This window comes from Notolabrus celidotus, chromosome 4 (assembly GCF_009762535.1).
Source record: "Notolabrus celidotus isolate fNotCel1 chromosome 4, fNotCel1.pri, whole genome shotgun sequence".
Classification (NCBI taxonomy): domain Eukaryota; kingdom Metazoa; phylum Chordata; class Actinopteri; order Labriformes; family Labridae; genus Notolabrus; species Notolabrus celidotus.
Window position 1 is genome coordinate 21,845,577 of NC_048275.1, and position 16,111 is coordinate 21,861,687.

The following is a 16,111-nucleotide window of genomic DNA, read 5'->3' on the forward strand; positions in this document are numbered from 1 at the left end:
AAAAGTGTTAAGACCCAGAATTTATAGAGCAATGTGTATAAACAGCCAGCAACCTGCACAGGATACAGTTGGGCCCTGTAAAAGCTGTGTTATTTGGAAAAGAGCAGCAGAAGAGATGACTTTCTTTGACACTTTTAAAAGTATGCTGTTTACCCTGAGGAAGGTTAGAAAGCTGTTAATACTGTTTTGGCAGAAAACCATTTGCTTAGACATTCAACTATTGTACCTCAAAGGAACCCAGCTGTTAAGTTATGACACAACAGACACAAAAACTGTTTCAAAACAGCCATATTTTTTGCAAGTTTTTCCAATCCCTTATATGAAGCTGCATGCTTTTTGCTTATAGTGTTAACACACAGCCCAAGATTATTATGGTGTCTATGCAGTGATGACTTAACAGCTTAAATCCCCCAAATCTTTGCTGAGATTTTTTGCAAACACACAATATCTCCCTCTCTCTAAAGGTCTTTTGTCATCTGGCGTCAAGCAGATCCACAGAGTCCCGACAGATAGAGGCAGTGTATCAGTGAGCAGTGAGTCTACCTGGGCACAGTGAGGCCTCTTTCCTCAACCTCTGGATCCGTACCGTCAGCACTTCTTCAGTGATGGGACATCAGAGAGGGTGTTAACAGGGACCTATATGTACTGTATGTGTATGTGTGATGTATAAGAAGTGAGGGGCAGGTGTGTGTATGTTTTTCTCACCTGTCTGATCCCAGTAGTCTAAAGATGCGTGTGCTGTCAGAGATCTCCTGGGTGATCTGATGAAAGCATATCGAGGAGAGGAAAACAGACAAAGAAGCACAGACTAAAGGTTAGAGACTGTCAGGAGGAATCAAGCCAAATATCTTAATATATGATGAAGAACTTTATTTATTTATTGTAATGTGGTCAAAGACAAACAGAGTGACTAAAGGCTGGTTGATACTTCTGCGTCGCCCCTACGCAGCAGGGGCTGGCGCAGACATGAGCACCACATACGTGTGCGTTGATGTGTCTGTGTCGCGCAGCAGTTCTCCTCCTAAACGCTTGAGGGCAGTGCGGTCTCTCTGATAGCCGGTCGCCTGCTTCCGGCCCCGCTATGATCTCTGTTCAGTTTTCCTCAGCGATTCAGAGCTTGTTATGTTAATCTACAGCTGATACATGTTGCTGTTTATCATGCAGACATGATTACATGAAGAATAGAGAGGAGATGAAATACACAGCCGATGATCAGGGATCCCGGAAGTGCTGTAAATGCGTGAAATACAATGCCGCCAAGTGGACCAATCACGGGCTTGCGGTCTGCGTCGATTCTACACGTAGTTACATTTTGGAAGAGGTGCAGCTACGTGCGTAGGCCTTTGCGTAGGTACAGGAGCTACGCGGACGCAATGCCGTCGATTCGGCGCAGAAGTATAAATCAGCCTCGAGTGTCAGTCTCACCTCATTGGTCTTGAAACTCCGTCCCTGCATGCCATGCCTCCAGAAGGCTAGTACACTGTCTTGGAGACAAACTGCAAAAGAACAGGTTGAAACAATATCACACATTATCACTCTGAAACAGAAATAAGCTTGTACTGTAAGAATCAGTTAGAAGATAAGCATTTCAATTTATTAAAAATAAATGTAGTTTTCATCATTCTGTTGATTCAAATAATCATCCAAGCTCTTTCAGTTCTCTTTATTTCTTACCTGTTGCTTCGATCTGGAAGTTAAAGGTGAGCTCGGCTGACAACTTCCTGCTGGATTTCAACCTGCCCTGAAGGTTCACTATCTTTATACACCCTGTCGAGACAAAGAAAGCAGCTGAGTGTGACCTCAGTGAAGCAAATAACTCTTCAGTTCAACCTGAGGGTTGAAGCTGCAAATTGCAAACACACAGACATTACTCACTGTCGAGGCAGACTAGAATAGTATCTCTCTCTAGCTGGGTGACGTGGATCACGCACGTCTGTGGTGTGTCTGCAGAGAGGAAGATAAAAACAGTGTCAGTAATGTACACAACAAGTGTTGTCACTTTGACAGAAAAAGAATTGACCACGCTTGTTTCACCTGCTTCTGTGAACCAGGAGGAGGTAGAGTTGGGGTTGACCGTGCCAAACCGGACCACCTGGTTGAGTTCTGTGCCTTTACTGACGGCCACACAGATCAGAGGGTAGGTCTGCTCTGGGACCACCAACATCTCAAAGACCTCCAGCGGGCACGGCAATGGAAAGTCGATGTTCTGTCAAGGAGATTAAGAGAGGATAGGTAAGAGGGTGAGCTTGTTATCTCAGAGAATCTTAGAAATGGAATAAATCTGTATTTTCTGCCACAAAAATCGACATCTTAATTGCTTCAGACAGAAATAAAAAATATACACACATTTTCAAAAAATATTCAGGACAGAAATCTTTCCAAAGAACACAGCAAATGAGTGCAGGAGCTGGTACTTTAGTGGAATACTCTACTTGCAGACATATTAATGGTTTTAGTACATGTTCAAACAGCCTTAAAATGCTTTTGGGCTACTTCCTTACACTGTCAAAACTCTCAGACCATGAAACACAAACATGACATTTCAAAGCACAAGCACTGACCTTAATGAGCATGAACTTTTGCATGGACTCCACCCACTCCAACAGCATGACACTGGACTGAAAGGCTGCACAAAGGTACTTATGGCCTGTGTACGGGTTTCGAACTGCAGGGAAACAACATCAGCCGTCAGAAAATCATTTTAACCAGTATAACAAAAAGTATATCTAAATCTGACTACCAACCCCAGCTTTAATATTACAAACATACTTCATAAGTTTCAATAGGTTCTTGCAGCTTAACACCAAAATAAATAAAAAATCCTGTCTTCATAACACTTACCTACGCAGCACTTTTGGCAACCTTTAGTGTCTGGAATTTTATTGGACACAGCAAACTTCCTATAACCAGAAATGAAAAGAAATCCATGTCAATGAAAAAGAAGGCTCTCTCTGTAAAGAGGTAAACACCATGCGCATAAGTTATTTCAACTGACATGAAGTTCTGTTGTCTTTAAAAATGTATTCAGAGTTGCTTTGACTAAAGACAAGTAACTTGAAGTGGAGGATTACATTTCAGTTTATCGAAAGATAACAAACTTGTGTTACATGCAGATGTTAGACTTCCAGGTCAGAGTCTTACCTGGGAATCATCTTATCAGGCAGCTTGTGTGTGGGAATGGCTACTGGTAACTTCTGTAACTGTCTGGCCTGTTCGAACAGGCCGCCCAGACTATGAGAGTACAGCTGAGAGGCTTTTCCTGGGATGAAACAGAAAGAAATTAGAATAGACGGAAAAAAAGAAGTCCAAATGTGGTGTGCAGATACACCATTCATAAACCTGTGTCAAGGACAAAAGCAACCATTTCTACAGTTAACGGACAGACGTGTTATTACTCACCAGATATGGAAAGAAGACAGTTGTTCATGACATATAGCCAGGTACACCGCCGAGGGAAGATCTGCAGACAGGTAACAAGATGGAGACACAAGAGAGACCATAACACAACTTCCTTCATGTATTTTCTGCAGGTTTACAGATGTATAACATATAGTAGTAAGTAACAACAAACAGTGCATTATAACCTATAACCACCATGTTGATACTATAGAGTAGAACGGGGTTGGTTGTCACACGAGTTGGTTGGCACGCTCGTTATATCTCGCCACCAGAGGGCACTGTCTCTCAAATTGGGGTATGGACATTTCTAGAATTAGGATCAGAGCTCACCTACAGCTCACCTAGTCTTCTCTGGAATAAGACGGCTGAACTTGAGGTGAGAGGACTTTTTGTGTTTTTCATGTCAAATTGTAAATCAGCTCCTCAGTATTTTTCTTCTAGGCTTTTAAACGATGGGGTTATAACAAAACAAGTGTTACCCTTACAAAGTGTGAGGGAAAAGCAATAGTTTAGATTTTTATTAGCTAGCTAACTAGTTGTTAGATGGTTGTTAGCCTTGATGCTAGCAAAAAATTCCAGTTGGGGTTGGTCGTCACATTCTCTTTGGGCTTGGTTGTCAAATGTAACAACCAACCCCTATGTTGGCAAAATCATGCATGGTGAAATGAGCTGGAGTGCGCAGACCCTACATTTACCATCACTGTAACTCAGACAGTGACTGCATGTAGCCTAGTTGAATAGGCCATTATTGTTAGGCCTATTTGTTTTGTTCTTTATGTTGTTATATAGGCTGGCCTAAAGATGTGTTTCCTGTTCATGTTCCTTGCTCATTTTATGTTAAAATGCATTAAGTTATGTAGGCCTATCACTTGTCAGTGCAATTAAACTTTCAAATTTAGTTCTGCCTTCTTGCCTTTTTATAAAAGATTTTTCCCATTGAAATACCATTGTGACAACCAACCCCATAGTGTGTGACAACCAACCCCATAGTGTGTGACAACCATCACCGTGATGGGGTTTATTTATTTAATTATCTCTTTGTTAAAATGAGTTGTAAAATGAGAGGGATACACATTTCAAGCCAACACCTTAAGCTTCAATTTAATGTAGGAATGACTATTGAAAGATGTTTTGATGATGAGCAATCATCAAAACATTAAAAAGTGTGACAACCAACCCCGTTCTCCCCTACCTCTTCTATCATCTCTAAATACATGATCTCGTCTCTCACCTGTTCCATGGAAGTTTCATGCAGTTCATTTAGATTTAAAGTGTAGACTCCCTCTTCAGCGCCAAATATCAAATACTGATCTGCAACACACAATAAAACAATGTTTTACCTCATATCAAAAAGGCTGATCTGATTCAAAATGTAACCAACGATAGCATATTTGTTATATTGTACGCTGATGTTAAACACGGTACCTCTGGTGTCAGGATTGATCCAGGATGTTGCGCAGTGGATCTTCAAAGGACATCCATTGAACACCTTTGAGAAACACGCGCCCATCTGCCAATGAGAGGACACAACAGATCAATATGTTGATTATTGATAGTTCTCCAAGGGTTCTTGAAAGTTCAGAGTGAGAGAGTTTGTTTTGCAACAAATATGTCAGGACAACACCACTCAAAAACTGTTTTCATAAGAAGCATAAAAAGACGCTGTAACTTACATGGACTTTGGGTGTCGGGGGGAGCCCATTGCTGATTGGCTTCTAAAACACAAATGAGCACACGCGTGTTGTTAGTCAGTACTGGATTATGAATGGTCCTTGCAAGGTTGACTCTTTTCCCTGTGCATTACAGACTTTGTTGTTGGCGCACCGTGCTTACCGGAATGTCCTTCTTATCTTTCCGTGTGGGGACACTAGGGGGCATAGTGGACTGTCTTTCTGCTGGACTGTCCCTATCTCCACTGTGCGGAGAATTCAGCCCATTACCTACAACGACAGAGACATGACTCAATGTGTGACGGAGAGACGAAGAAAGCATGAGCAAGTGTGACGGACGTAGACAAAGTGTGTGTAAAAAGACTCTGCTGCAGATTACACTGCAAGCACAGTCCACTCACACAGACACTTTCTCACACATATATTTTGATTAGGTGAGTGAAATTGATTCTGCAGATCTGAAGACACAGAGAGTTAAACTTCAACAGTTACAAACAAACTACTGAGGAAGGGAGCAGAGAGGGAGGGAAGGAGGGAGCAGGCTAGCAGGAAGAATACAGAGGATCAAATATAGCCATGAGCGAAGGGGAGGTGTTAATGCACCACATACAGCCTGCCTGACAGATAGTGGCCAGTATTTGCCCTTTTGACTGGTAGGTTGATCCAATAACACTCTGATAAGTAACCAAATCTGCCTGACCTACTCTGACAAAATAAAAGAGTGTGTGTTGGCTGATGTGAAAGCAAATAATCAGACAAAACTCTGCTGCTTTTCCTGATATAACTGGGAGAACAACACTCAGACATTTGTAAACAAACATAGTGCAGCTCCCCAGTACCTGCCTTTTTAGGGGCCTTAAAGGACCATTCAGGTTTATTTTTTTTCTTAATTTTCAGGCAACATAATGCTACTTTTTGACTAAAACTCGCCACTTAATTTTTCTGATTTAAATCCAAATATCACAATAAAAAAAAACAAAAAAAAAAACTGGGTTGCAGACAGTTGAACCCAAATAGCAAAGTAACATTAATTAGTCCTGGCTTAATGTGGGAATCAAAAGGGAGATTTTACACCACTGTGGTTTTCATTCAATGCACTTTTTCTTCAGTGAAAGTGATGAAATCATAAACTAAAATATTATCTAACTGCTAAAAAAAAGGCACAGGGGCAATGATACAGGGATGTATGAAATATGTGAAAGCAGAGCTTCATTCATAACTAATATACTCCATCGTATCATGTCCTATCACCTTCCTGTGTTGTTCTTTAAAGCCAAGACAATGGCTGTTTTCGAAACCGCCTACTACACTAGCAGTATGTACTGATGTGGCCAAAACTCAGTATGTGGTAAGTAGTATGTGAAAAAGTGCAAAATCTGCAGTATGCCAAAACTCCCCGGATGTCTACTGATTCGGGAAAATTTCACAGTATGCATCGGACCAGTCTGCCTCACATAATGTTAATACTGTTTCCCGTAATGCACAGCGCTTTTTCGACGGGGGAACTCAGTTTTTATCTGCTGTGAAAATTATTCAATTCCATATAAACCACTTCCTAACTTTTAAAATCATTAGTGGAAGCTAAAGAAGCAGTTTTGCTATCAGCTTGGCCGTTGTTTACTTCTGCTTTCCGAAACCGGAAATTCAGTGACGTCTGACCCAACATACTGCAACACAGATCCAACAGAACAGTCATACTACATACTAAATTCAAACGCAGTATGTAGTAGGCCATACCTACTGCCTACTACATTAGTAGGTAGTATGTAGCAGGCCGTTTCGAAAACAGACAATGTTTTCTCCTCTTCCTTCTTCCTCCTAGGAAGCAAGGGGGGAGTGGTAGCAGACTACTAGATTTTAATTGGTTGGGTTAAACAACCAATCAGACTTCACAAAAAAAAGATGACACACACTTATATTGATCATGTGCTGATGGACAGAGGGAGCTACAAACAAAAAAATGTGAAAGCGCTGTTATTAACGGACTCATGGAACAAAGAAATCAGACTACGAGGACCGACTAATGGGAGACAACTGGAGGGGACGACAGGGTCTGCGGACACTACCAATCTATCATGTTTGCTGCTCTTACTCTCTTCCTTTTCCTCCTCTTTTTCCTGCTCCTCTTTCACCTCCTTCAGCACCTCCCATGCCTCCTCCAGCTCCTCCTCTGTGTGAGGCGTGTGGAGCCACTCCCAGAAATGTCTAAAGCTCCCATCATCCTCTGGAGCAGAGTTTTCCGCGTCCGTGCGCTTGGGGCTCTCGTTACCTAGGCTGCTGCGGCGGTGGGGCGGAAGCTTCGGGGGTGGGGGCCGCGGGGGGACGTTAGAGGCGGGTTTGGCGGGGCTTGGCGTCTCCGGGACAGGGCAGCGTTTGATGGTACCTCCCCCTCCGCCGTCGTCCTCGCTGTGTGATTGGCTCTCATCCTGTTTTTGTTGCTGTTGGGATGCGCAGAGGGACTTGGGCTGAAAGGAAATACAAACAAGGGAAATGGTGAGATAATTTCTCAATATCTATAGCCATTTAAAAAAAATAAGACTAAATTGTAGTTTGAAATTGATCTCTCAACAACAAGTAACTGACTGTGGCTGAGAGATACACTCAGCCATAAATACCTTGGGAGGAAGTGGAGGCGGGACCTTTGGCCTCATAATAGTGCTGGATTTACTGAAAAGTGAGAAGACAGAAGATTTGAGAGTCTGGTTCATGAAACCCTCAAAAGTGACTCCACAAACATGAAACACATTTGTCAACATGTCAAAAATGAGGCTATAGATTAACTTTTCATTTTACTGCAATTTTCACTTTGATGATAGAGGGCATTATTTCATAATATCACATATTATAGCCCCTGTACTTCTTTTTACACATCCTTGTTAAACCTATACCAGTTTTAAAATGTCTACAGGTTTCTGAAAAATAGTCTTAAACATTTCAATAAAAGAAGTGGAAAGACATTCTGTGTAGCCAGATTAGACTGAATCTGATATTTTATGGAGTGATCAGATGTTACTTTATGTTTTGAAATGACAACTATAGTCATAGCCAGACATTATTTGACAGTGAGACACACACACAGTGGATTAATGTTTTAAACACTATGAACAAAGTGAGATACCTAAACTAGACATCTTTGGGGAAACTACAAACGCAGCAGGAGTAAAGTCTCTGAGGAGGTAGTGCTGAGTCTGCAATAGTGTTGGTTGCTTTCAGCACTTTTGCAAAATTTCAAATTTAAAGAGCTCCACTAAATCATGTTTATGTATATTAATCCGAATATTTTATGAGGTAAAAGTGGAAAAAATTTCCAGAGTTTCAGAGATTCCCCATTTACAACTTTTGAGCACCCCATAAGACCAGCAGACATGCACTTAGTCCTCAGAGACTTTACTCATAATGCCTAATGAACTGCAGATTTATTGAGCCATTTGTTAATGAATGACAGACAAAGAACCGATCCCAGCATACACATTAAAAACTAACAGAGGCTGGAAGCTAGTCTGAGTGAACACAGATATAAAAACACCAATAGAAATGAGTCATTTCAATTGAATGGGGGTGGATGGCAGGTAGTATGGCTTACCCCCTGAATATAACATGTATCAGTGGAACTGAGTAGAAAGTGTGATGGTTTGGGGGGTAGAATACAAACATTGTGTTGGAAAATATGGTGTGGTGATGGTATAACACTAGATGGTATAACACTAGTGTGTGCAGAATATGGGGACAATGGCAAAAAGACACATTTAAAATGAGAGCAATATAATTTGTAGCCTAATGCAGGAACCCTACAGCAACAACTTTAGACATGCGTAAAGAATGGCAGGGGAACTTGATCTGGAACATTTACTGGGCCTGGTTAAATATCTTTTCTGACTTTATCAACAGTAAATACACTTTTTTATTTTTTAACACTGAAAGAGTACAATTTTCTTGTTTTGGTAAACATGCTACTTATCCACTACACTGAGCTAGGGTTGTTCTGAAGTGAACTAATTCCTTTTCGTCCAAACAGAAATCTAATTAATCTAAAGATAAGAAAACACTCTGAAAACCGTGTCAGTGTCAGAGGCTGCGAATAAACCACGTCAAATTGGCTTGCCAAGTGTGAATAACATTAGCAGAGCTAGCACCACCTTGCAGGTTAACGAAGACATGCCTGAACTGGTCACACAATGCTCCAGCTGAGGGGGTATACACCAGTTTGACCCGACAGCCTACATACAACTTTATCCCTATATTCTAGATCAAAATACTGACAAACCGCTACAAGATGCCATCAGTCATCTGTACTTGTTTACATCCAGGTAGTGGAGCATTACAGCATTATGGCAGTTGTCACTTTTTAAAACTACAGCCCCTGTAGGTGGCAGATTGTTGCAGTACAGCTTAGACATCACATATAATCAGAATATGATGTGTACAATGACAGAGCTATTTCTGATTTATATAATCAACTTGTAATTTTTGTGGTGACTAGCAAGGGTGATAGCCTTTCCAAAGTTATATTTGGCACATTTTCTGCCTTTATTGATAGGACAGCTGTAGAGAGACAGGAAATGTGCGGGGTAGAGAGTGGGGGAAGACATGCAGCAAATGGTTGAGGCTGGGAGTCGAACCAGCGACCACTACAATGTGGACTATAGCATCTGTATATGGGGTGCGCTTAGACCGGCAGGCCCGCGGCTCTCCAAGGGTGACAACTTTTATCGTTTAGTCGACTAAACGCGTACATCCCTATATAGTGAGAGCTAGTGTCATTAGGGGAAAATTCTAATGTTGCACTGAAACATTGGCTACCAAACATTTTGAAACCAATCAAATCCCTTCCTGCCGTTCTGCCCTCCTCCTGCGCGTAAATTTCATGTTTGTGTGTTTTTTTAACTTTCACTACGATAATGTTTTGGTGTTTTCTTACCGTTGAGTGAGACATGAGTTGACATAGTGCAAAACACAAACGATGTGCTGAGGACCGGTTTTGAATCAGTCATGGTCATATGGTCGCGAATCAGTGGCGCTCGTGCTTGTGAGTGAGGGCGTCGTTTTGGAGGAGCCCCGAGGGGAGGGGTTAGACGGAGTCCTGAGGAAATGCTACATTCAAATTTATGCTAGCTTTCTGTGGCTACCAACCCTAGCTTTAAGAGGGGATTTATGTGTAATGTCTTTTTGACACTTTGCAACTTTTCACATCTAAAGTGTATTTGGCCATAAAACATTTGATTATTCATCATGTTTGGAGCCAAGGTGAAATATTCTGACTCACGTTACTCTACTTTTGGTTGCAGTCAATGTAACAGTTTAGGTTACTTCTATTTGTTTTTCATTTTGTTGTATATGTGCTGAGTACTAATGTTTTTAAACCGCAGTAGAAAAATATCAAGGAGGAATGTTTTGGCTTGCTGCAGATATTTGGCTTCGACACAATGAGGGATGAGGCCGAACACCAAATATAGATAATAGAGGAGGGAGAGGCCAGAAGGCAGAAGGCACAGACACACACACAAACACACCCTGACACAGCAAGGAGGCACACAGATGGCAATGCAAGCGGAGAAAAAAACAAGACAACAGCAAATAAGACATTCAGGTCATGAGGTTCATTTATCAAAGCATGATATCTATTTAGGCATGAAATACGGGCCAGTGAAGATGGAGTCGCAGTAAGTGCCAACATTTGTTTTTACACTTCTTCTAAATCTTTAACTTATTGGTGTTGAGCCCTATCATAGGCTAAGATGATCCCCTATTCCTGTGCATTGAAGAGGGTACAATGTAGAAACTGCTAAAACAAACAGAACGTTATTTACTGATAGCCTCAAGGTCAGTTGTTTTAGGGTTAGGGGTTACTGTTAGTAGCTATTAGACTTCACACAAGACAGTATTAATGGCATAGAAAACACACCAGCTGTAAACACACACAAAAACACAAGTGGCGTATGTGGCGTGATGGTGGGGTGTGCTGCACAGAGATGCACGGATGAAACTGCAGCAAAGGACAGAAGCCTCCCCCCTTTGCTTCCCTTGTCTTTTCCTCTTTGATATCAGAGAGGAGCGACCGAGGAAAGACAGTCATGGGGGAGAGGCTTCTAGCTCTGAGACTGAGGGAGAGAACTTACTGAGTGTGAGTTTCATCATCATCTGCACCATCATCATCCTCATCCTCATCATCCCCTAAGTGTGCCACATGGCCCCTGGGAGAGGAGGTGAAGATAGGAGGGGAGGAGGAGAAAGGAGAAGAGGAGTTCAGGGGGGGAGAGCATAAGAGGGGGAGAAGTTAGGGGAGAGAGGGAGCAAGCAAAGGGGAGAACAGGAGGAGGTGGAAGAAGGGGGAGGAAGGGGAGGGAGAGCTGAGTGAAGCTCGGTCCACAAACTACCTCTAACCTGAAACAGATCTGGAAGGACTGAACTGATCCAAACTAGAAAGATAGTTTTTTGGGGGAAAAATCAATAAAAGTCCAGTCATTAATACAGACCCTTCTGATTTTAACCGTTCACACCCATACAGTCCTTGCAGATCTACACACACCTCAACAGAAGATCTCTAATCAATCAGCTCACAACAACTTAACCACCACTAATACCCTCCAATTCTCTAATAAAATGTCCCATTATTTCAGACTGGGGTATATTCTATATTTAAAACATGATAATGTTTCAGAAAGACAACTTTATTTCTGATCTAAAACACTTTTAATTCATTGATGATACTTTTTATTAAAGCAAACTTGACCCTTCTTTCATTTCAGGCATATTTCCTCATCTTTAATTCTACAAACACAACAACAAACTAGTATTTTACTTTGTCTCTTTCACAACAGAAGCACTGATCACCCTCACTTGATACCTAAAGTTGCTTATAATCATACATCTAATAATGTTAATACTGCTTTTCAATACTAATTGATCTTCAGTGCTTCTACTCTGCTAAGTTGATCAGTGAAAAATAACATTCTTGCAAAAGTCAAAGTCTTAGAAAGAATAGGGATCCATCTTCAGCTAATAGAAGGAGTAGAGGATTTGCACAGCTATTATTATGACACCAGATGTTACTTGAAAGATTTGAATGTCAAGAAAGTTAGTCCTCCTTTGAAAACTTTCTTGCTTACTCCTTATAGGTAATTAGTAGTGGACGTTAACTTTTTTTAAACATTGATTAAAAATATATTCACTGCACATTTATTCCTTTCAATCTGAATCTTCAATTCTGTAAACTGATCTTATTCTTGAATTCAGATACAGTAGGCTTAAAAAAATGTGCTGTATCCAATCAGGAAGGTAAAGAGGGGACTATCTTTGTCAGATAGTTACTGACCAGACTTTAGCCCTAAAGTAGATCTAAACAAATGTGTATGTTTGATCTTCCTGGGAAATACTGGAGCCTTCGGGTATATCACATCAGAATAAATAACACTGACAGCTAGATAAGAAAAGAACTCTTTCGTCTACTTTTCAAGTGGCTGTTGTGACATTCTACCTCCCCTTGTGATTGCAAAGTAAAATCCATCTCAGTAAATGTGCTCATGAACTGCATTTGATCAAGGTCTGTTAATCCTGACTGACTGTCCCACATTTTGCAAACAGGGAACATTATTATGTAATCTCAAAGACTTAAATAAGATCACTGTTTTATACTCTAATGCCACTACTACTACTACATCTGCCCACCTAAAGAGGTTAAGAGGGAAGCAAAGCCTTACAGAATAGAAGACTTGTGATCTACTGTTAATATCTACATTGATTAAGTACACACTGGGGATTTGCAAGGAAAATAATTACACATTTAGGTTCTGCAAAGGGATGCTAAGAGCACCTTGAGACCCTCAGTGGTTATTATACTCTGTCTTTTTGATTGATGACAATTATATTTTGAAACACATGTGCTGTATCAGATTATCTCACAGGAAATAGCAAAGCACAAGGATGTGATCATCGATTCCTTCAAGCAAGGAAGAAGAAAATCTCCTGACACTTTCCAGTTAAATTGCTTAAGACACCGACTGCAGCTTTGGCTGAAGATCTGTGTACACGTGCACGTGTGTGTATATCTGCATGTGTTTGTGTGTTGTGCAAGCCATGCTCTGCAGGAAGCTCCTAAGAAGCACAGCGTCCCCCTGATGCCATCAGAAGCGTGAAGCAAGCCGCAGAGAGGAAAACAAAACCCAGAAGAATCCGAAATGCTGAGAGGTGTCAGAGCCTGGCGCCGTTACAACAGCGTTAGTTGCTTGTGATTGGCCCAGATTAGTCCTGCCATTAATAATGATTGGCTGATGGGTAGGCGCGGTTAGAACACCAGCAAATCAAGAGGTCCTGCATGAATGAGGACGCATAGGGGGGACGACCTACCTCTGCTGCAGCTCCTCCTCCACGGATTTTAGAAGACTCCTGTGCATTGGACAAGTGAAGGAAAATAAATTAATGATGGAAATGAACTAAAACACTGTTGTATTTTAAATTCAAATCTATTGGCTTTGCTATTGAAATCATTTTATTCCTTGCCAAACTATGGAGGACAACCTGAAGTACCGGTATAAACTGAGCTTTCTGCAGAAAGCTCATACAAGCATGAATAAATCATACAAATGTACAGCATGAAGAGTGGCTTATCCAACTGCCACTGTGACTGAAAGACCGTGAGACAACTGATATATATATATAGAGAGAGACAGAGACAAAAGTGTAAAAGGAGAAACAACAGCAGGAGACAAACATAAAGACAGCAAGGGAATATTGGACTAACTTATTTCCTCCCAGTAGACTTGGCGAGTCGTGGCCGTACTCCAACTGCAAATCCTACAAGAAGAAAACATCACATTACAACTGTGACATAATGCAGAAAACTAATTTAGAAATGTGAAATGTATCTGAAATGTATCACATGGCTAAATATCTCGGCCAAGTGCCAGATTATACCAAATGGAATAATAGTGCCCACAACATGCTCAATAGACAAATTACAAGAGGGGCTGCTGTTGTTACAGCAGCCTGCTGGTACAAAAAGAGACCCTAATCTCACAGAAATTACTTATAAGTTCAATTCATAACCACAGTCACATACAAAGGATGAAGAGAGTGAGCGCAGAAGCTACCTCTATGTGCATTGATTAGACTCCCCGCTGAGTTCACATTGTGGCCTAATAAATTAATGCAATGACAATTTGTTTTTGTCCTCACAGGTGATTGATATATACAGTAAAATATATATCTATTGTATTAAAGTTGTAGATCTAGATAAAGATAGATATTTAAAAATACATGGGCTGTTGGCTTGGCAGTTCAAGCGCACACCCAATAAATAGAGGCTAAAGCAGCACGGCTGCTCTCACTTCCTGTCTCTGTTCAGCTGTCCTATCAAATAAAGTCAAAATACCCCCAAAAATAACAGAAAATATATATGTTTTTAAATAAGCAACAACAAAATGAACAGAAGTCCTTTTTTTGGGGGGGGGGGGGGGGTAAGAGTTTTCTGAAAGTTAAGGTATTGCTGGATTCTTGTCTACTGAATCATCTAAAAGAAGAAGAAGCAGGTTGACACATGCAGTCAATACCTGTTGTCACTCTGCTCAGTTTGTTCAGTACCTGCTTAGTACATCTGGACAGGTGGTAATGATGCAATATCTACTTTGATTTATCATCACAAATTATGGTCTGTCTCGGTGTATGACATAGACCATGTTTGAACTGAGGCTGGTTTGACCTAGAGTGTCATTTCAGGCCCCAGAATGTAATATAAATAATAGTGTAACATTTATTTGCACTAGAAAAAAAGAAAAATTTGGCAAAGGCCAGATATAGTGGATATAAATAATATACATTATAAATACTTTCAAGTTGACATTAGAGCCGCAGCTGGCAGAGCTTTTCAATTGTAGCTAGCCTCAAATCAAACAGGGACATACCTCGCAGTGACAGGACTGGTTGTTGAATTATTTCTTTTATGTTACCCTACCAATAAATATAAGTTTATGAGCTACATTCAACTAGAAAGACTGCATGATGGAGCAAAAGCTAAAAGCTGATAAAACAACACTTATTACAACAAAAAAACTCCCAGCTATTCATCATTGATCAAGTTTTCAGTTTCACAAGGACATTTAAACTCAACATTAGTTGATTAAGGTGCATGTTATCATTGAATGACACTGGCTGAGTTCAGCATTATTTTCATATTGACACGACTAAAACCTGGTTTCACACCGATTACATAAAGCCACAATGTGAATGCAGCCCCTTCAATAAAACATTTACCTCGAAGGTAAAGACATGAAACAGTTAGCATGCAGAGGGAAACACATACTGCAGACAAGAAGATATTGACACACACACGCACACACATACAAACACACATAAATGAAAAGGCCTAACTGCTCTGCTCAACTACAGGACGTTGGAGGTTAGAGGACATACACCAGTGATGTACAAACACACATTTTGTAGAGAAAAATATCAAGAGATACATACAATATATCAGGCGCAAAACATGCAAATTAAGTGTGTGTTTTTAAGTTTGGACTTTGGGACTGCTAATGTTCAAGCCCAAGAGTCCTTGGGCAAGACACTGCAGCTTTACCTTAAAGGTGTAACTCTATTTCTGACCTCTGACCTCATCTGTACAACTTCAAAAGGAAGACTGAATTGATTGATTAGATAATGTTTGTTTTTAATGTGTGTATTGTGTGTGTATTTGACAACAACAAAAAGAACAACAACAACGTCACTAAGGACCCTTATCACCATGACAACTACGACACCAGTTAGTGAGGCAAAAGCCAAGGCTGGAAAAAGAAGAAAAAAATGAACAGAGACAGATGGGTGGACCAGAATAGATGGTACAACACTGTGAAAATGAACAAAAATACATGTTGGGACACTGAGCAGCCAAAACAATCAGCACTCTAGAAAATGGAAAAAAAAATAATAATTAAGAGATAGCCAGCGCGAGAAAACCAAGAGAGCGAAAGGAAGGTCCAGGACCTGTCCTTCAGGATGAGATTAAAAATTAAAGAGAGACATGGACAGAGTAGGACGGCGGTATAAAAAAAAAA

The 16,111-nt window shown here is 40.7% G+C and overlaps 1 protein-coding gene across 14 annotated transcripts in view; it reads right to left on the reverse strand.

Moving 5' to 3' along the window:
* Positions 1 to 16,111, reverse strand: part of LOC117811481 (mitogen-activated protein kinase kinase kinase kinase 3-like) — a 52,766-nt gene that overhangs the window by 5,009 nt on the left and 31,646 nt on the right. For 2 of the 14 annotated variants that reach the window (XM_034681787.1, XM_034681784.1), the window contains 19 exons: positions 13,807 to 13,859; positions 13,413 to 13,451; positions 11,186 to 11,260; positions 7,685 to 7,736; positions 7,339 to 7,534; positions 5,233 to 5,339; positions 5,073 to 5,114; positions 4,825 to 4,909; positions 4,631 to 4,710; positions 3,400 to 3,460; positions 3,142 to 3,259; positions 2,842 to 2,900; positions 2,562 to 2,665; positions 2,035 to 2,206; positions 1,876 to 1,944; positions 1,675 to 1,767; positions 1,426 to 1,496; positions 706 to 761; positions 544 to 597 (listed from right to left, as the gene is read on the reverse strand). In XM_034681787.1, the coding sequence (XP_034537678.1) occupies positions 544 to 597; positions 706 to 761; positions 1,426 to 1,496; positions 1,675 to 1,767; positions 1,876 to 1,944; positions 2,035 to 2,206; positions 2,562 to 2,665; positions 2,842 to 2,900; positions 3,142 to 3,259; positions 3,400 to 3,460; positions 4,631 to 4,710; positions 4,825 to 4,909; positions 5,073 to 5,114; positions 5,233 to 5,339; positions 7,339 to 7,534; positions 7,685 to 7,736; positions 11,186 to 11,260; positions 13,413 to 13,451; positions 13,807 to 13,859 (1,586 nt within the window). Of the gene's footprint in view, positions 1 to 543; positions 598 to 705; positions 762 to 1,425; positions 1,497 to 1,674; positions 1,768 to 1,875; positions 1,945 to 2,034; positions 2,207 to 2,561; positions 2,666 to 2,841; positions 2,901 to 3,141; positions 3,260 to 3,399; positions 3,461 to 4,630; positions 4,711 to 4,824; positions 4,910 to 5,072; positions 5,115 to 5,232; positions 5,340 to 7,161; positions 7,535 to 7,684; positions 7,737 to 11,185; positions 11,261 to 13,412; positions 13,452 to 13,806; positions 13,860 to 16,111 lie in introns of all 14 variants that reach the window. The other 12 variants (XM_034681778.1, XM_034681776.1, XM_034681788.1 and 9 more) reach the window with 6 other exon arrangements.